Source organism: Lepidothrix coronata, unplaced genomic scaffold (assembly GCF_001604755.1).
Source record: "Lepidothrix coronata isolate B3197 unplaced genomic scaffold, Lepidothrix_coronata-1.0 Scaffold69, whole genome shotgun sequence".
Lineage (NCBI taxonomy): Eukaryota > Metazoa > Chordata > Aves > Passeriformes > Pipridae > Lepidothrix > Lepidothrix coronata.
In genome coordinates, this window is record NW_016690249.1 from 2,853,571 (window position 1) to 2,873,978 (window position 20,408).

At 40.4% G+C, this 20,408-nt stretch overlaps 1 protein-coding gene across 3 annotated transcripts in view; it reads right to left on the bottom strand.

Annotated features, from left to right (window-relative positions):
- STARD13 (StAR related lipid transfer domain containing 13) overlaps positions 1-20,408 on the bottom strand; it is a 293,161-nt gene that overhangs the window by 148,421 nt on the left and 124,332 nt on the right. For all 3 annotated transcript variants that reach the window (XM_017818549.1, XM_017818548.1, XM_017818550.1), the window contains one exon: positions 19,416-19,449. In XM_017818549.1, coding sequence (XP_017674038.1) covers positions 19,416-19,449 — 34 coding nt within the window. The remainder of the gene's footprint in view (positions 1-19,415; positions 19,450-20,408) is intronic.

Consider the following 20,408-nt stretch of genomic DNA (forward strand, 5'->3'; position numbering starts at 1 on the left):
GTCCTGTGTAACAGGTAGGAGGTTGTTCTATTATGTGAGAATGGTGAAGAAGGGGACAGGGAGGCAACTGTGGCACAAAGGATTGTAGGATGGATTACCCTCTAAGTAAACACTTCTATAGAACAGAAGACAACAAAGCTGATACTTAAGCTGAAATTCTGAAGAATTGCAGCCATAAAAGCGCTTGCACATATCTCAGATAGCAGAGAAGAAGAACGGACAAAACAAACCAAGTGCCAATAAACTTTCGCTTCCTTTCATAAGATGCTCTGTGGACATCTTTAAAATATGTTGCAGATATGAAATATTGGGCTGGGTAAAGCCAGTCACTGTAGAAATAACCAATTCTTCAATGATCAAGCAGCTGGGAAAGTGGAATACATTTTATATGTGTACATATAGTGTTTTTTTACTAGAGCAGAGCTTGAAATTTTGAGGTAATTAATACCCTTGAATAAGTGAGCAGCTATGTTGAAACACAAAATGTCTCAGCGCAGAATGTTGCCCCTCTTCTTCTCATTCCAACTTTTGGTGTCTGATTTTCCCCCTCCTCTTCAGTTGCTTGACGAAAATATATTGTTCTAAACTACATCTTTCTTTGCTCTCAAAGTGCTCATTTCCTTAATATTGTATTGGGACCATGTCTAAACCACAATTATTTTTTTCTAAACTTCCAACTGTTATTACCATCACAGTAGAAATAATTGGAACATTTGTGTAAAAAGCCTTGCAGCAGTCAATGGCAATTTAGCACACACCATTGCTGGATATTGATTCAGAGACCTGGGAGCTTTTTTTTTTTTTAATAACTCTCCTGGATTACATAGGAAAACATGATGCATCTTGACAGCAGGTTCTAACAACAATGCAAGGGAATTGTTCCCCAAACCAATTTACTTATAAGAATATGAACTTTTTTTTTCAGATACACAAATACTTCTGTGCACACACAGTTTTTCAGTAATCAAGCTACTGACTGATGGGAGCATATTGTCAAGTAACAATATATTGCAACCTATGGATTTTTACAGAGCTTCCTTCATCACTGGCCACACAGTTACTATTTTAACTTACTTAACAGATTTTAAATGTATATATTTGATAGAATTAAAAAGCAATGGTACTCATGTTTTTGGAGAGGAAATAAAGAATGTTGTGGCCAGTTGCAATAGGGGATGGAATTTCAGGTAGGCAGATTATAATGACCCGAATAAAAATTTGGCTGAGGCCCAAGCTAACCCCTATTAAACTAAACAGTTCTACAGGATCTTGAATCACTAAAGCTGATATTAAATTTCTTCTTGATTCCACAATAAAGAAGGGCTAATTGTCTGTCCACAGTATTGTCTATATTGTCCATGGTATTGTCCACAGTATTTGAAGTGAAGGCTGGTGAGTATTTGATTGTAAGCATCATTTCCCACAGCTTCATTGGGAAGGTTTCCCAGCCGGCTCAGAGCCTGCCTAAGCCCACTCCATCACCCAGCTCTGGCATTGCAGAACTCTGTTCCAGCAGGCTAAGTGGTACGGCTGTTCCTGTGAGTATAAAGGAGCTTAAGCTTAAGAAGAATGCTTGTTTCATGACATTTAACATATCTGGGTATTCCCACTGAGAAGCAGGATATTCATGCTGTGAAGAAGGAGCTAGACTAGGTGGATCTGCAGCTCTTTCTATCCAAAAATGTCCCTCTTTCTGTGAGAACATTTTGGTAGTGTCAGGCAGCACCTGTATTCCATTAACTCCAAAAGCATTTCAGTGTTTACAGTAACCAGGAAATGTCGATGTCTGTGTTATATTAACAAGTCAGCAGTAACAACTGCAGTTTCAGTTTTTAGAGCTATGTAGAGAACGGTTTACTGTGAGTTGCTGAGAGTTTTACTTTTTTTGGTTGAAACACGAAGACGCCTGTAGTACTGCCCTTGAAACCATTACAGAAGGCTTTGGGGAAGAAAGTTATCAAACAAAGTCCAGTATTGCTTCAGTAATGGCTTTATATAACCTGGTAGGCAAAAGCATTGCTGTGAATTGCAAAAATACCTGTGACACCAAATTTGTGGCTTCTTCACCTTAGTTTTGTTTGCTTACAGTCTTCCTGCCTGTTGCATGTAAGGGGTTTTGCATAATGGCATAATTTCATTCAAGATTTGGTATCTTGGAAACAAAGCTATGTTATATTTTTCTGTTTTTATGTGGACTAAGCTAGATATATGCTCAGAGAGGTAAGCCATAAGGTGTCACTGCATAGTAGGCAGCAGACCTTATACAAGCCCTGATGTGCTGCTGGAGAATTATAGTCTATGTAAAAGAATTTAACTGTGAGAAATTAAAGCATAATTTATTGTGGTCTTTCAAATAGACTCCAACTTCTTCATGCAAGCGGCAAAAAATCTATGCTATGCACTCGCCTGCTTTTCATATAACTGAATTTTAATAGTGGCATTAAATTAGTATTATATAAATAGTTGTTGCAGTCCGAAATTCAGACACCAACAGAAAAGGAACTGCTAAGATTAAATAGGAAACCTTGGGCCACAGAGGCTGGGGAAAAAGCCACCATCTAAAAGGCCAGACAAGATCTATCCCCAGCAGGATGTAGAGAGACTTTGCATGATACTATCAGATATTCCATTGTTTTCTCCCTCCCTGTGTAAATCCTTCTTTTGGGTAAAGCTGATCACCCTTCCCCAATGTAATTCTGCTTACTGGAAATATCAAACCTTTTTCCCCAAAATGTAAATACTGTATCCAAGAAATATAAAATCATTTTTCCCCTTATGTCACCCCTGTTACTGAAAATACTAATAGATTGTGAAAACCCCTGTTTGGAATAACCCTGCCTCCTCATTAGCATGTAAGAGCCCGAGACCCTTAAATAGCACTTGCGTGTTCAATAAATGATTCCAGTTTTTGCCTCTGTATCTGGGATCGTGATAGCTTTATTGGACCGTTACAAATAGTAACATGAAAGACCATGACAGAAAGCTAGAAAATATAAAGTAGTTTTCCTTTCTCTTTTCTATTGAAAGTAGTGCACGGTGAAGCAAATTTATTCCTAAGAAATGCAACAGCAGGGACTGCTCTGTAGCTGGCCAAGTGTACCAAAGACAGAGAGAGCTTGAGAAAGTGTTTCCCCATCACCTGCTGCAGTGTAGACTGATGTGACTTCAATGATGACAGAGACCACAGCCACAGCTCTCTAATGATGGTGCCACCACTCACTTGCCAGAGAGCGCCATCTTTTTTATTTATTATCACTTGAAAAGTTGATTCCAGAAAGAATGGAGCAGGCTTCACCCCCTGCTTTGTATTTGCTTGAAGCACTGGATTCTAGCTGGCCTGATTCCCCTCTTATTAATGGACACTTTTTTGAGACTCCACAGAGACATTTCTTGTTTACTTCAATTAAGTGCCACGCAAATGAAGGAGATATGCATTCAGGACTGTTACAGAAGGCAAGAAGAAGTTGTTACTTTGCTTGTATGTATTGCTGTTTCCAAAGTTCCTTTTCAGTGTTGCCATGATTTCTAGTGAAATTAGTTCCTATGGATGGTGTCAGAACGCCTTTACAGTGCCGCAGGTACAGATGTTGCTCATCTTGTCTACTTACACTACTGTCATGCAGACTCACTTCAACAGCTTTTTGTCATTTTGGGTTGACATAAATCTGTTCAGTAGTAATTACCTGAGATTGTTCTACATTTCAGGGAAACTTTTTGAATCATTTACATTACAAAAACCTATGTAAATTGCTTGGAGAGTAGGTGTGAAAGGGATTATAACTCAGCAGGATCTTATGCAGTGATAGCTTTTGAGACAGAAAATCAGTTAATTTACCTGACAGAGAATATTTATACTAATCTTTGATGTTAATTTGATCGAAGTTATCAAATACACAACTTCAGAGTTCAGGCTTTAAAAATATTTTAATGACTGTCACTGCTAAAGGGGGGAAAAAGTGTCAGAAGTAAATATGAAAAAAAATTCTATTCTAGTTATAACTCATTGGAAGCCATTTTCTATTTCTATTCTGAAATGATACTAAAGGGTTTTGCAGTGATCTAATGTACTTAATTGCTCTCAGTCAAGTAATAAAGAAAACTGTTTCATCTGGAAAACATTATCCTTCTTTAGGACTTAAATAGATTTGGATTTATCCACCTCTCTCCTGTCCTATAGCTTATCTTTTATAGCTGGGCAGAATAAATGCTAAATAGGTTGTATGTATGACTAGAAAGTAACAGTAGGCTCTTACTCTACTAGCTGTATATACTATTAGAAAGTAACAGTAGGCTCTTACTCTACTTTGCACAAGTATAAATTACTCTTTTAATGCAGAATTACTGTAGGGTCCTCTCAATAATCACCAGGGACAGCCTCCCTTCCTACAAGAAATGCTTCAATCATTCTTAAAAAAACCCCAACAAACCAACACCGCAATTTAGACCAAACAGTTCACTGAAAAATTTCATCCTTTCATCAAGTATAGGTACTTTCCTTTTCCTGTTCACTCTTACCATGTTTCTTAAGAATATGTGAACATAAAGCCCTCCATTTATTGTTGATATGATGATCCTCATTAATTGGGGAAACAAGTTCCAGCACATGAGGGTGCCACTTCTTCTGTGTCTTGCATTCATTGGATATCCCTATGACTTAAAGGTGAGTAGGAATTTAGTGCCACAACATTTTTTTCATTGGTCAAGTAAAACGGTTATATCTTCCCCGCTTATCATTCTTTGCTGACTTCTCTGAATGTTTCTTTTTGTAGACAGTTTTGTAATGGTGACAATGCTGGACGTCACTGTAATATAGTTTCCTGAATTTATATGATTACATTATAACAATATCAATGCTATTCTTTATGGTTCATATAAATCAGTGCTTTATTTGCTTTCACAACCAGAGCTGTAAATTGAACAGCTGTTTTCACTAAGCAGTTTTAATTAAGCTGTCCATAATGTTGCCTAGGTATTTTTCTGAACTGGTAACACTTCATTAAGTATGTGGTATCAGTGAACGCTTCACATCATTCCTGAACATTACCTCACACTTAGGTAAATTGAAATCCCATCTGCATTGAGGTTGTAAAATCACCTTGCTTTGGTGAGGTGAATTTGGTTTTCAGAAATCTTCCTAATCTTCAGGACCCTAGAAAATCTTGAATTTGCTACAGATTTTGCCATCTGTTCACTCACTTGTCAAGATAATGAAGCTTTAAATGATACTTGTCGTAGTAAAATCTTTTGGGCAACCTATTATTAGCCTCTCTTCATTCTGAAAACTGACAAGCTTAATTTCTGTGTCTTTGGATCTTTTATTAAGTTTATGTTCTATGACCAAAATTTCCTTCCCATTCTGATTTCTTATGTAATTTCATCTCCATTTTGAATATCTCTGAAATATTAGTTGGGAAAACCTAAATAAGTTTTATCTCTTCCTGTTTTCCTGTGCAAAAGCAGTTTCTCTTTTCTTTTTACAGACCCATACTGAATCCTACATCTGTATTCTCATTTGGGAATGTTATAGCTTGCTTTGTTGTTTTCAGAAATGTATATGATAATTAATATGGGAAGCTGTAATTATTTTTGCTGCCCACAATGACTTCTTTTCAACTTTAAGTATGGGTATCATTTTATCTGCCTTGGACAGCTGAGCCTGATGAATGTAGTCCAACACTTCCACTTTTAGCTCTATTTCCGACAGTGGAAATTTTTTTTTGTCTCTTATTTTCAAAGAAGACTCCAGAATGCAACATCCAGGCATTAAGTCGGGAAAAACTCTGCCCAGGCACAAAAATTTCACGATTTTATAAACTATGCCCTTAAGTCTTACACCCTAAGTAATTTTCCAATTTTCAGAATTCGTTGCAACTTATCATCCACTTACAAAATCCTTTCTGAAAAACAGGTGATTTATTTAAAGGCATAAACAGGAATCTGTAGGTTCAGCTTTTGGCCCTTAGCTTTTAAAACTTGCTTCTTACTGCCCAGAAAGGTGTTTAATCCTCAGCCAGTCAAGAAGACATAACCCATGGGTGACCATGATATGTCCATTAATCAGCAGAAGGAAAAATAAATTGTTTTGATTGCAATGGTGGAGAAGGAGTATTTTGCATGGGTTTAGAGAGCTTTCACAGCTGTTTGCCCATTTCACTGAGAATCAGAGAGAAGAAGCTCTGTACAATACAGAGGTATGGGGAAGACGCAACAGACAGGAAGGCAGGCAGGCAGGAAGGAAGGCAAGCAAGCAGAAAGGAAGGAAGGAAGGAAGGAAGGAAGGAAGGAAGACCACTGTAATGCATCCTAAGCAGGAGAGTAACCAGACTGTAAAGTGGCAGTGACTTCAAGAGGAAACTGAATAGTGAATGGAAAGGGTAAGGAGGAAAACTAAAACTGGATTTTGCAAGAAGAAAATGTAGAGAAGATGAGCAGATATAGGGGAGTTCAGAAGACTATCAGAAACAAAACCAGTAGGTGGGATATGTGCATGGTGTAGAGAAGTGTGCAGAGCAATGAACAAAGTGCCTTGGATACGCTGATCTCTGCACTGCTTGTCCAGGTTAACATAATTAGCTGTGTTCAACTTAACTTTAAAATGCTTGGTTTTGCATGTCATTAATTTTAATTTAATCTGTGAATCAGGAATACTAATAAAATTTCAAAAGCAACAGGTGTACGATTTCCATTCCTTGAATTTTAGGCACCCACTATTAAAAGAGAACTGAGGGAGATGGGAAGGTGGGATGAGGACAGATGTCCCTTTGAGGTTGTCTTCCATCCCAAACTAGCTGCCTAGAAGAGGTGCTGCAGTAGGCCTATGGTGGAGGACTTGATCTAGCTGAAAAAAATGTTATAATTTGAAAATGCCCCTCTACACCTAATGACAGAAGAGGTTTTTAGAAAGCCGTCTTCCAGTCTGGAAGTAAATCTGTAGGCATCAATTCCATCTTATGTTTCCTGTCTCTGTGGAATTCTAACAGTATTTCAGTATTCAATCATTGTAGCCCTATTTGAAAATCTCAGGTTGAGTGTGCTTCAGTTTTGCTCTAGTCTTTTCAAAGTCTCTAACAGATCTAAAAGCAAAGTTCTCAGGACTTTCAATAGAATTTGTGTTCTGAAATCCTGTAACTTGTTTCTTACTTTGTTGTTTTTTAACATGGACTGTGTTTTGATGTGGAGATGTAGGAATTGTTTTGCTGTTGAATAACAACTTTTCTCTTGCAGCACCAGCTGTAAAACATGAACACCTTGTTGGATCACACTCCAAAATCTGAAACGGGCATCCTGCCAAAGCTCACTGCTTTCTTTTTGTTTTGACTGTCGCACTGTTCTTGTTTCTGTTAGTATCACATTCCTACCACTTGTTCTTTTCAGACAGCTATGGCCAAACTCATTGTAACTCCACTGAACTCACTGGAGCTGCAACAGAAGCAAATTTGTCTCAGTATGTCTGTAAATTAAGCAGTCATTTAAGCTGGAGAGTGACATTGATAAGCAATAACAGCACAGGAGTGGTGAAAGGAAGATATCTCCTAGTTAGTTTTGGACAGTTGACACTAACTCCGTTGTCAGATAAATCTTACTGACTGTGGGAAAAGCTGAGTGGGAAAAGTCACACTCGCCGCCTGCTAGCTGTAGGAGGAAAACAGATCTGGAATGCAAAGGAAATCTTGACATTATCTGTTCCCCCAGCCCCTACCAGGCAGGCAATCAAAATAACTAGCTGAGTATCAGCTGCCTCTGTTCCTGGCCCAAATAAATGTGCTTTCTTGATAGAGTTCGTGCTCACAGGAGAGGAGGCAAAGAGAAGAGTCTAGAGTGGGTGTGGGTGAGCGTTTCCTGCCAAAAACCAGGAGCAGCTTTACTGTGACATCTGAAAGGATACTGATGAAATAAGCCTAGCACCGTGAACAGAGGTGGCTCTGTGGTTTCCAAACGACAGTGCTGTGTGCTCAACAGCCCTGCAGCCCTACGCAACAGAACTCCAGTACTTCATCGCTCCACTTGGCCTCTACTGACATTGTCAAGGACAGTATGCCAGACTTTGGTAAAAGAAGGAACAAACCCAAGGGAACAAAATCACTGGAAAGGGCTTCGCTGTTTCCATCCAAATTTTGTTGTTTAAGAATAAAGTGTAGCCATTTCAAATGAACACTTGAAGATTAAATTTATTTCCTCCTGAGTGCTCATAAGACACAGGGTTTATCAAGACCTAAGAAAGCACAATATACTGCTCTTACCCCAATGCACTATATGTCCATCACAGCAAATTAGAACCACACTCACATATTTTTGTATACACTCACCTAGGTATAGCTCAATACTCTGGATATCATCCCTATAAGGTTGCTGTTATGCTTAAAAAATTCCAGGGTTATGGGGCCATAGAAGAGGTTCACAGCAACAAAAGCAACAAATGAAAAGGTGTAATTTAAATGACATTACTGAATATATTGAGTTCTCCAATACATCATCCAGCCATTGAGTGTACTGCATCAGTTCTCTCTGTCTTATAAATAGGTGAAAACATATAGCAGAAGTTTAGTTTAACTTTGGAAACTCATCTTACATTTTTGTTGCCACATGAGAGTCCAGAGAGCTGTAAATTGAAGATTTTGGCCATGTGTTGGTGAGCAGACAAGAAAAGAAAGAGTGTGAAAATCAGGGCTAACAGTTCTATATGTTTATAAAACAAACAGAAGCCAATATAATCAGTCTGCTAGTGATGCCAGAGTACCTATGGCCTTGTGCCTGCTTTGCCTATTAACAGACCCTGGAAATCAAAATTTGTGGCTTCTCTTGATGGAGGCCTGGCATGGACAGTAAGGCAGCTACTGCTGGGAAAGGCTGTAAAGAAGACCAGTCAGTTGGGAGATGTTATAATTATTCCTGTCTGTATTCCCTCGTCACTTCTTTGGGAAGCAGGCACAGAAGAAACATCCTACCTTGCACCCCAGATCCTTCTGTCTTTGACAGAAGTGGACCACCAACATCCCAGGCCATAGCCACTCATTCTCTGATTTTTCTGCACTGAGAAACCTTAACCTGCTGCTGGCTGAGACAATGCTGACAGCTCAGGTGAGAGTTTGGGCACGCATGAGCAGGTACAGAGGCTCTCCATACAGCTGCAGTGCTAATGGAAGCTCCTCCTGGCACCAAGCTTGGCATGGACAAAGAGCGCCTGGCAGGATGGGGACCGTAGCCTGGACACCAATCATGGGCCAACATGCATGAAAATAAGCTCTTGACAAATTATGTGAATGGTGAATTAGAAACAAATGTGTACATTTTAAGTCACCTTTCTGTATGAAAAATGTAAGGCTGTAAGGTTTGTGAGGGAAGGACTCTTGTTCTGCCTGAACAGTGCTCACAAGGACACTACTCTGGGCCTAAGACCAATTTTCACTACCTCAGTTCAAATAATTTAAATATAGTAAATGACTTAATTAGCAATCCAAGTAAGTAGCAGTTTTAAGAGCTTCCTGAAATAACTAGACACATTTTATGAAATATACTGTTCCTGAGCTTCCCATTTCCTCAGCTACGTAGAGGAGTTGTCTGATTATGAAATGCTGTGGAGGGTACTTTTTTTTCTTTTCAGATATAAATAATTTTCTATACAGCTATAAATGCATCCTAAGAGACTAATCGTAACCCACCCAAGTTGCTGGTGACTGCAGATGACACAGGATTACATTCTACAAAGGAAAAATCCTTAATATTTTACAGGATAAAAATGCAAGATTCTGTTCTAGAATCAGTCTACTTCTCAGAATTAAGGCATCCTAGCCTTATATAACAGTATTTGGGAATCAAGAAATACTCCAGGGTAGGTATGTACCTAATATAAACAAATATCAATAAAAGGCCTACAGCCATTACTTCCTCAAACCCCATGTCAAAAGCCCACACTTCAAGGCTGGAATAGCAGTTGCAGATCCACTTAATAATACCCACATATAAAGCAACCTTTTGGCCATCTGTTTTCTTGAAATTGCCTTTCTTATTGCTCTGACTTCATAAAGACACAGAGCCAAGATCCCAACTGACAGATGCCATTATATGCCATGGAATTATATATGGGATGGCTTTGGTATGTCTTTTGTGTTCATATGCTTCTCCGGTCTCCTCCTGCTGCTGCACTTCAGCTGTGGCTTGACAGCGTGGTGGAATTTACTAATTTGTTTTTGCCTTGTGCTGAGCACTCAATAAATACCGGCATCTCTATGTGCATTTCTGTCACAGCAACTTGCTGGCCTGAACGGAATCTAATACAGAGAACAGGAAGGGCAGGGACTGGATGGTTTTCAGCTGAAAAGCCTTCTAAAGCAACTCTCCCGTTTCTTAGGAAGGTGCCCCTGTAGCTGACATCAACACTACACAGCTCTTTGTCCTCCTCTAGTGGTCCCATTATAATTAGGGAGAGGCTTACGCAGTGATTACTTCCTTCAAATTAATGTGGTCATTACCAACTGCAAGTTGTTGAGACTCGTGCCTAGAGATCCTGCATTCAATTCTAATATGTGTGACAGTTCAGGGTTTCATCTCTCTGGTGGTCAAGGAAGTTGAAATGGGTACCTCTGCTCATCACCAGTAGCAGCCACACAGACAACTGTGCCTTTTTGTGCTGCGGTCTTCTGCTCTGAGCAGAGGTTGCACCATGGCAGGTTGTTCAAGAGCACAAAACAGTGGCACGGTCTGACTACAGCCCGACAAAATATCCTATGTTGCAAAAGGTCAGAAGCTGACTGCTTTGTTCGACAGCTTTATTGTCCCAAATACCTTGCATCAAGCATATGTTATAGCTTTTCTCTGTGTTTCCCTGCCTGACTTGCAAACAAAGAAACAGCGCAAAATCCATCTTATGTCCTGAGCTTTTCAGAAGGGAGATGTGTGTCATTCTGATGCAGCACAAAACCTTAAAAGCTAATCCTTAGGAATTGATACTAAAAAGTTAAATAGCAAAAACTGAACCTAAAGGATTTTCACAAGGGGAATGTTTTCTAATGGGAAATGCTAAAATTGCTGGAACTGTTACCCACTAGAAATGCTTCCTGTGAAAACAAAAGGTTCCTACTATATAGCTCATTCTTCATGTGCGTGTGCCTCAGAGCTGTAATGCTTAGTTAGCATTATAATATGCTAAAGATCTATTTTGCTGCTTGCATACTTTAAAATGTCTAACCCTCAAACTTTTGAAGTTATATCTTGCCCAGGAAATAAAATACAAGGACATAGCCTACATTGTGGCTATCAGAGAGTTTTGATGGAAAGATGTTATTGAAACAGAAAACAGGTATAGTAGTTTTGGGGTTTTTTATTGTTCAGTGGAATTTTTCCAGGGATTTGTTACTTCTGGAATAGATGTTAAATGGCAAAATGTGCCCTCTGCCATGACTCTGGGCAACCCTCACTTTAAAGCAAGTTGGTTGCACAGAATGCAAGGGAGCTGAATATGGCTATCCGTTCACAACCTTTGCAGGCATTTGTTCAGTCATAGAAGAAAATTACTTGAGAATTCTATGGCTCCATGTCTGAGCTTAGTTGCTGGAAACCAATATCATTCCAACAGAGACAAAACTTCAGAGCAATTTATCAATTTGCATTAGATCACTATTTACAGCAAGGTACCTGTCACATCTCAAGAGTAGTTACAAACCCAAGCTCATCTAGCAGCTGTTTAGTGTTCAGCTCTCCTAAGGAATCCAAGCTGTAGCCAGAATGAGTTAGGAAAAATGTTTAGAATATTGTAATTCTGAAACCACCTACATTTTGTACAATTACTGACTAGATACTATTTTTAACATTTACCAGCTCTAGTATTTTCAGTATTTTTGTTTCTTATTAAAATGTTGACTGAAAATCAAAGCCATGGAAAGAACCATGGAGCAGGAAAATGGAGGAAGATATTTAGAATGACACTGGGTCACATGTGTACAAAGTGTCTTTATACATTGCTGCTTTATTGCTTCAGAAGTTTCTTATATAAAATTCAGAGTATTTCATTCATGGCTAGGCGTCGTGAATGAAGATTTGGGAAAGGCTCTATCCACATTTGTTACAAGCACACTGGTGGCTTATGAGGCCAGTACGAGATAGACATATCCGATTGCAAAAGGCACAGCAGAAAGACTCCTTAGGTGGTATATTCTGCAGGGCATGATTCTTTCTGCATTGTCTTTTTTCCTTGAGAGTGATCCTGCGTGCGTTCTCAAAGGAAATGGCAGCGTTATAGATGGTGTGTCTCCAGGCCTCCCGATTTGAGGCCAGAGTAGATCAGTTATGATGATCAATATGGCCAAGGCTGAGATGTTGTTTTAGGGAGTCCTTGTATCTTTTTTTCGGGGCTCCTCTCTTGCGGCAGCCGGTGGCAAGTTCACCATAAAGCAAGATCTTAGGGAGGCGGTGGTCCTTCATCCTTGAGATGTGCCCTGCCCAGCGCAGCTGTGTTCTCATCAACATGGCCTCAATGCTTGTGACTGCTGCTTGTTCTAGAACAGATGTATTAGTCACATAATCTGACCACTGGATGTTTAGGATTGTTTGGAGGTAGCGTTCTAGGAGTCGCAGGTGGTGGCGGTAGATGACCCATGTTTCGGAACCATATAAGAGAGTAGACAGCACTATGGCTTTGTAAACACTGATGTTGGTACTTTTCTTCAAGTGTTTATTACGCCAGACTCTTTTATGGAGTTTTCCAAAAGCACTCTATGCCTTTGCTAACCTGTTGTCTATCTCTCCGTCAATCTTACCATCCGAGGAGATGAGACTGCCTAGGTAATTAAACTGCTGGACTGATTTGAGCTCTGATTGGCCAATGGTGATATCGGGATGACAAAAGACTTCCTGAGGTGCAGGTTGATAGAGAACTTCTGTCTTCTTTAAGCTGACTTCCTTAATAGATCAAGCTTTTGTCTATAATTTAATTTAATTTGTCTATAATTCTAAAACAGTAAATATATATGTTTCTAATATACCCGTTTTTGGTTTGTTTTTTTTTTTTTTTTCAAAACAGCAATGTCCTGACATAGAGATATATATATAGTAAGGGTTCTCATTTTCCTCTTGCTTTTGAGAGTTGAGGATCACAGTTTGCCCTCAAATGCTCCCATATATCAATAAGGGTTGAGCAGCAAATATTTCCCATTTTAGAAGAATAAGGAAGGGCTTTGTTCTGTCATTTCTGGTTATGAAAGGAAGAGGCAATCTCACTGCCTAATTTTGTGAGCCAAACTGGCACTGCAGAGAAGTTATAACAGGAGCCAAATGAAAGGACCCTCTGGTGCACTGATTGCAGGACAAGCACCAAGTCAACCTACTTCTAATCTGAGCAATACAGAGCATAACTAGTTAACAGGCCAAGGCCACCAAACAGTTGGGTTTATTCACTAATTTACTTTCACTGTACCACTGCTGAGAAAAACATGCTGTTTATTTTTCAGTCCAAAGTATGCATCTCCACTTTGTGCTGGAAACATGTCAAAGTGACCCCACTCTGCTTTCTAGTAAATGCACGGGATCATTGGATAAGGATGTTTTATTCTCCCCATTTACTTAAGGTCACGTTCTCATCTTGGGTAAACTGCTACAGCTGGAGTAATGACAGCATGAGACATGAGTACTGTCTAGGTCTTGGGAGGCACTGCAGAATGTCTAATCCAGCTGCTGCTCTCTCCTGAAAAGGATGGCTAGAGGGGGCTCACAATCACAGCCTCAGCTTCATCACGAGCACACTAGCCAGGCATCCATGGGAAGTGAAAAGAAAAAGAAATCACCTTCTCCATTCCCCTGTGAGCAAGAGAAAAATCCCGGAACAGGTTATGGTTCTGTGAGCCACATGCATTTCCCTGTTCAGAGTGTGATTAGCCCATAACTCTTGCCCAGGGACTGCAGCAGAGGTAAAATAAAAACAGGAGCATAAAACCTTTTATGACTAAGGAAACATAAAAATATGTAATCAGTGGGAACTACTGTACACAGGTTTGATTTTGTGATGAATCAAGTACCCAGTTTCTAACAAGAGCCAGATGGAGTTTCAGCTCTCCCCCATTTCCCAGAATCAGGCCCTTTGTTGGCAGTTGTTCATATACAGCTGCTATATAGCATAGTTCTGGTTTCTTACACTATGGAGACCTCTCCTCAAAGTCAATTAGCATTATGCCTGGGCAAATATTGCAGGATCAGGCTGCTCATTAAAGCCCTGGGACCACAACTGCCTCTATTTTAATTTTGTAATATATCAGTCAAGGATACACAATTATCCATGGAGTACTTCTGAAATGGCCAAGGTCACATGAGGATTTTATCATATTACTGCAGTGCACCATCTTCCTTGCCAGCCCATTGCTGTTCTGCTACTGTATTACCATGCATCAGCAAATACATGAGCATGCTGCTATATTTAGTGTTTTATATATACCACTAAAATAGAGGATGTGTCAGCTTTTAATCTGACTTCAAATTTTTGTCAGCAAAGTAAAGGCTCATTTTCCCTACCCGTGATGAAGTGTGCTCTGTGATAGTCATCTTGAGCTATGTGGTGATAACTTTAAAATACATTAGACAGCTAGAATGCTCAATCTGAGTACAATGTTTTTCACTCAGAAATATACTAGAAGATAGTAAGGATCCAAAGCATCAGTCAGCCAGCTATTAATATGGATTGCCCCAGGTGACCTACAAACCCAGCAGCAATCTGATGGCAAGAGGAGCAGCTAAGCAAGTATGCTGGTTTAAAGGTAAACCAGCAGGGGAAATGAACACATCTCAAAAGAGATTATTAGTCAGAATAACAATTTAATAAAAATAATACAATAAATACAATTACACAGACAAACAATTGGTTTTAACCCACAAAACCCAGATGTATAACCCAGCACCCTGGGGCATGAATAGAGTAGTGTTCGTTGGGCCCCCCTCCCACATGCTGAGCCCCACATGGTCCCCCTGAGTCCAAAGTAAAAGGAGAGGGAAAACCTGTTGGTGAGAGTGCTGGTTGCAGTCCGGTTGAGGGTGGTGATCACAGTCCGGTTAGGAGTGCTGTTGTAGTCTGGTTGAGAGTGGTGGTTGCAGTCCGGTTGAGAGTAGTAGTCTCAGTCTGGTTGAGAGTGGTGGTCTCAGTCTTTCTCTGGATCCCACGAGTGGTTAAAAAAGTCCCAAGACCCCAAGATTATATATCCTCAGGTTCAGGCAGGAATGCCCGGTACCTCCCTCAGGGCGGGGAGTTCCACACTGGGTATGAGGACAGGAGCATCCTCCTATCTCACAGGCCTCTTAACACCCAGTTTATAGCCTGAGGGGTCAGGCGTGCTCTGGGCAGCTGCTGTAAATGGTCTGTTGTTAACAGTTTCTGGGAAATGGCATGGAAGGGTATAGAATACACAGTTTTGGGTTACACCTACACAGTGATGAGCTGGTCCCAGCTGTTCTAACTAGGACAGCAAGGTGTTCTCTGGGGTGCCACAGCAGACAATTAGGATGTCCTGTGTTACAAGTGCAGAATAGAGATAGGTAGTGCAGACTGCATTTGGTGTTATGTACCTGGCAGTATGAGAAGAAAAGCATAGATGATGATGACTTGAACAGAGTGGTCTATTGCATGGCCATGGGACTGGGGAAGTCCTATTAATGACATCATCTATTAATGGCAGCAGTAACGTGGTTTAATGGTTGAAACCACAGTTAACACCAGGATTGCCATATTCCTTCTCAAAGAAAGTAGGGTTCAGTGGATGAAGCAGCTGTTTTCACAGGTCTTGGTAAAGCCATAGAATATTTTTTACATATCCATAACACTTGCTTATTAATGCCATCACATACAAGCAGTACAAGTGCGAACTGCCTTCCTGTCTACAGCTTCTACAGAAAGTCAGCAAACAACTTGCTAACCTACAGGCCAAAGGTAAGCCTGTCTATGGGAAAACTAGCTTTTCCACTCCAAACTGCTCATCCTCTCTTGTTACTGTCCCTTGCACTTTGCTAACTACATCTTAAAGGGTGTGGGGGCACCACACTTGCAACCTGGGTATAAGTCGTAATAACTTTGCATTTATCTAGTAGTGTGCAATTATATAAATTTCCAAGTCATAGTGGAACTCCAGTGTAATCCAGGGCTGTCCATACCAGCCCCATGATGCTGTGGCAGGGCTGTTCTCTGCCACAGCACTGCCCAGCCATGTGACCCAACCTGCAGACTGACATCCCATCCCATCCTTGGTCCATCCCTGTCCCCAGGCCTCATCCTGTAGCTGTGTCTGACCTCTGTTCCTGGAATGGTGTCTCCCCCAGTCCCCAGGGAGCCATGCTGCATCCTGTCACTATTAAAGAAAATAGAAAGCAGAATAAATTCATGCCTCAAGAGTCACATCATACCATTATTTGATTTTTTTTCTAATGGTCAGAACATCATTAATTCCAATGCACGCACTGATATAAGTAACAGTGTTATTACATCTGGAAATAACAGTACAAGGCCTGGCTAGAATGCAGTGACACTGCCGGCAATACTTCCAGTGAGGTTCCCTGGCGTGGCAGGGTGATCCATACAGCTGCAGCTTTTCTTAGACACATTTCAAGTATCCTGCTTAACATATTGTGAGGCACCCACTGCAAATCCAGGTAAGGGAAGCCCCAAAGTGTGCATTTATTTGAAGAAAAAAAAATAAATAAGATGCAAGCAAGAGAGAGAACAGCAGTCCAAAAGGTGGGATTCTTTTTCCCTCTCACAAACAAAAATGGTTTACATGGAGAACAACTAGAAGCTGAGGACAACCCAGCCCTGTGGAAAGTGCTGCAGAAGCACCCAGCCCAGCTGCAGCAGCTCTGAGCTGCCCTGTGCATTCCCAGCTCCTTCTAGGATGGTGTTAGAAGTGTTGTTTGGTGGGGAGGGCAGGGTACTGTCCCACTCTGACCCAGCAATACTCCAAGAAATAACTCTTTTGGCCCTTGAGAGCTCTAGTTTGACAAAGCTTTTCCCAAGACAGAGGTCAGAAGAAGAAATGACAAAAGGGAATGAGAAAGAAGTGAGGATATAAGGGGAAAAGGGTGCAGAAAATGAACTTGAGTAGAACAGTGTGTGGCTGATACAGGCAGATATGGTTTTCTTGTCATGCAAGAAATTCCAAAACAGAAAAAATTTCTTATGCAGAAAACACAGAAAATATTTGAAATGTTTAACAATTGCAAATCTGGACAGAATCCTTCTCCCTCAGTTCAAGACATAGATTTGGCCTTTCTTGTAATTTAAATCATGTTTTCTTGTTCTCTCTTTTTTTTTCTTAATATTTTAATGTAACAAATTTCAAAGCCAAAAGTTTCTAAGTCAAATAAAAATCTAAACATCTCACTTTGAAAACTTAAATCTTCTCATGTTGAGACATGTGTGCCTATTTTACATAAATGATCTGAAACAGAAATTAGTGGATGCTAACCTTTTCCTGTAAAATGGTTCTGTTTGAAGAAATGGGCATTTTTTGTCAGAAGCATTTAAATGATCAATTTATTAGCAGATCTATCATATGCTGGATTTCTATGATTAAAGTTCCACCTCAATGACCAAACTGTGTCAGAAAATGACCTGTCATTCTTCTTTCATGCCTGCAGTCATCGGATTTTTAACCATCATGGTCTACTGTTAAGATGGGTGCTAAAACTTTATCTCTTAGTGACAAAATTAATATTGTCATAAAAGTAAAGCATTTCAAAAATCAATCATACTATAAAATGGGAGCACTTCTAAAATAATTAATTTTAACTAAAATATATGTGCCATTTATGTGTTTTCTTTATAAAGCGAGCCTTCGGTGGCACAGAGTGGTTTTGGTCCAAGCAATGAACACAATTAAAGCAATTGCTCAATCAATCTCAGAACTTATGAAATTTGTTTAGCTTTGGAAAAGCACAGGCATGTGTTTCATTGGCAATTACCATCATGGAATAAATCCACATCCAACTCATAAAGCAGAAAAAGTTAAAGTGCACAGAGCTTTAATGAAAATACTTGTATTTACACTATACTCAACAGCCTTCATATTTTGTTGACTTAATTTTAAGTACACGAGTTGGTATTGCCTATGGAGACCTGAGTTTTCTAGGCCAGGGTTTCTGGCATTTTGCTAAGCCACCACCTTTGCCAGCAGAGCCACTGAATCAGTGACATTGGCTGTAAAAGGCTGCGTTCATCAGATTCTAAGCAAGTTAAGGGTGGCCCTTGGAATGAACTGAGGATGCAGTTTAGATCAGAGACAGATGCAAGAAGAAATCACTGAGTGAGTAAACTGGCTTAATCTAGTCCTTCAGGCCAAAATAAAGATGCAAAGTCATCTAGGGACAGAGGGATAATTACAACACTGAAGTGCAATTGCTTTCTTTTTAATTGACACACACTGCATACATATCGACTAACAAAACAGAAACAGCAGTCAGAAAGGGGTGACTCCAGAGGTCAGTTGGTTTATGACTGAAATATTTCTAACTGGCAAAGGCTTTTGTGAGAATGAGGATTCCCTTAGACTTTGGGGACATTTCTTTTTGCAAAACTGTTAGGTTCTTATTAAATTCCAGTAACTCACATTCTGTGAAGCAGTTTCTTTTCTCTATATTTCTTAATTGTGCTTCATTACAATTTAATAAGGACATTTACTCTCAATTAAGCAAATCATCCAAGCAGTTTCTTATGCCCGTTGCAATTAATTGGTTTTGTCAAATGCAGGTTTAATTGTGTGTTAAGTATCTTGCTGAATCAGGATCTCTGTGTGTGTATATCTGTCTATCCAAACCTTTCTTTAGCTCCTGGCACGTAAATGTACATGCAGTTCAGGGTATCTGAGTCTTTAGCTCCACTTACTGCTCTGATCTTGGTGCCTCCCTGAAACTAAATAATTTCTCTATAACGGTAAAACTCACTAATGCTTTTAATGTTGACAAGTGCATTAACCAGTTACTGAGCTCCTGCTAAGGGGGAAATCAGGCATTGACTCTGCCACTGGGGATGACACCCAGGGGGTTGTTACATTTTTTGAAAAATCTTCCTCTGTAATGACTCTCTTCACCAGATTTAGTTGCTGTGTGATCACTGAACCAGAAAAAGCTCTGAAGTGCACCTCACCTCAACTCACACTCCCCAGTGCCATGGCAAGACCTACCTTTAGTCCCACTCTGACACCAGTAACAAATGCTTGAGTTTATCCCTGTTATTTCAGAACACACCTTGCAAGGTGTAAGTCAAAAGGTGATGATCAGCTTTCCTAAGAACCACCTAAATCCTACACCACTAGGCCATGAACAGCAGCATAGAAGTGATCATTGCAACTGCACTAAATACCTATATGATAGCAGAGACTCCTGTGGATCCTCCATCAATACATGCATGGTTATACAAGACACCAAGAACATTTCAAGAAGTAATATAGGCTTACCTGCTTCTTCCTTGCCTGGCTTCTGAAACAGCATCTGCAAGAAAGTGATTTTTCTTTAATAATTGTACATTTTTTCCTTCAAATAAGTCCCACATTTCAGGATGTAATTATTAATCATCACCACCTTACACAAGGTATAAAATCCAGAACTCATCAATAAAAATCACGTGGAATAGCTAGTTGTGGTGGGTCTAGCTGAGGCAGAATTTATTTCCCCATAGCAGCTCTACACTGGTAGCTAGAGGAGTGTTGATAACACACTCGTTTTGGCTACTACTGAGCACAGCACGGTAACATTCAATTGAGAGCGAGATCCTGGGAGGTGACACAAGAAGGCAGCCAACCCACACTGACCAAGGGGATATTCCACACCATATGAGGTCAACCCAGATATAAAAGCTGAGGCAAGGAGCAGGACGGAGGCACTCATTGTCTCTGATGGCTGCCTGCTGACAACTGTTACGCGTGCTGGAGCCCTGCTTCTCAGAGAAGTGGCCGACCATTGCTGCTGATGGGAAGTAGAGATTAACTGCTGGCTTCTGCTTTGTGCGCGCGCACGCTGCTTTTGCTTTCTTTTTTTGCATAAATATGAACTGCCTTATCGCAACCCACAATTTGTGTTGTTTTCTTTTCCCATCTTACTCCCTCCCCTGTCCGGCTGGGAAGGGGAGGGATAGAGTGGCTGGGTGGGCACCTGGTGTTCGGCGAAGCTGAACCCACCACACTAGTTTTGCTGGCTAAGGACAGCCTTGCACCCATTCTCAAAACAGGTTTGCCTGTCTTGCAGTGAGTGAGCCTAGAAGCAGTCTCTGGCACAAGAAGAGTACACTGGAACATGTCTGAAACTGTGCTGGTGGGGCTCAGGGAGCAGACAGGCTGCTGGCAAGATGTGTGGGCAGCTCCACTGATGGGTGGGAAACACGTCACTGTGGCTAGAACAGCTCAGAGTGGTAGAGTCATGTTTCCTGTTCATCTGTGACCAGGAGAGGGTTC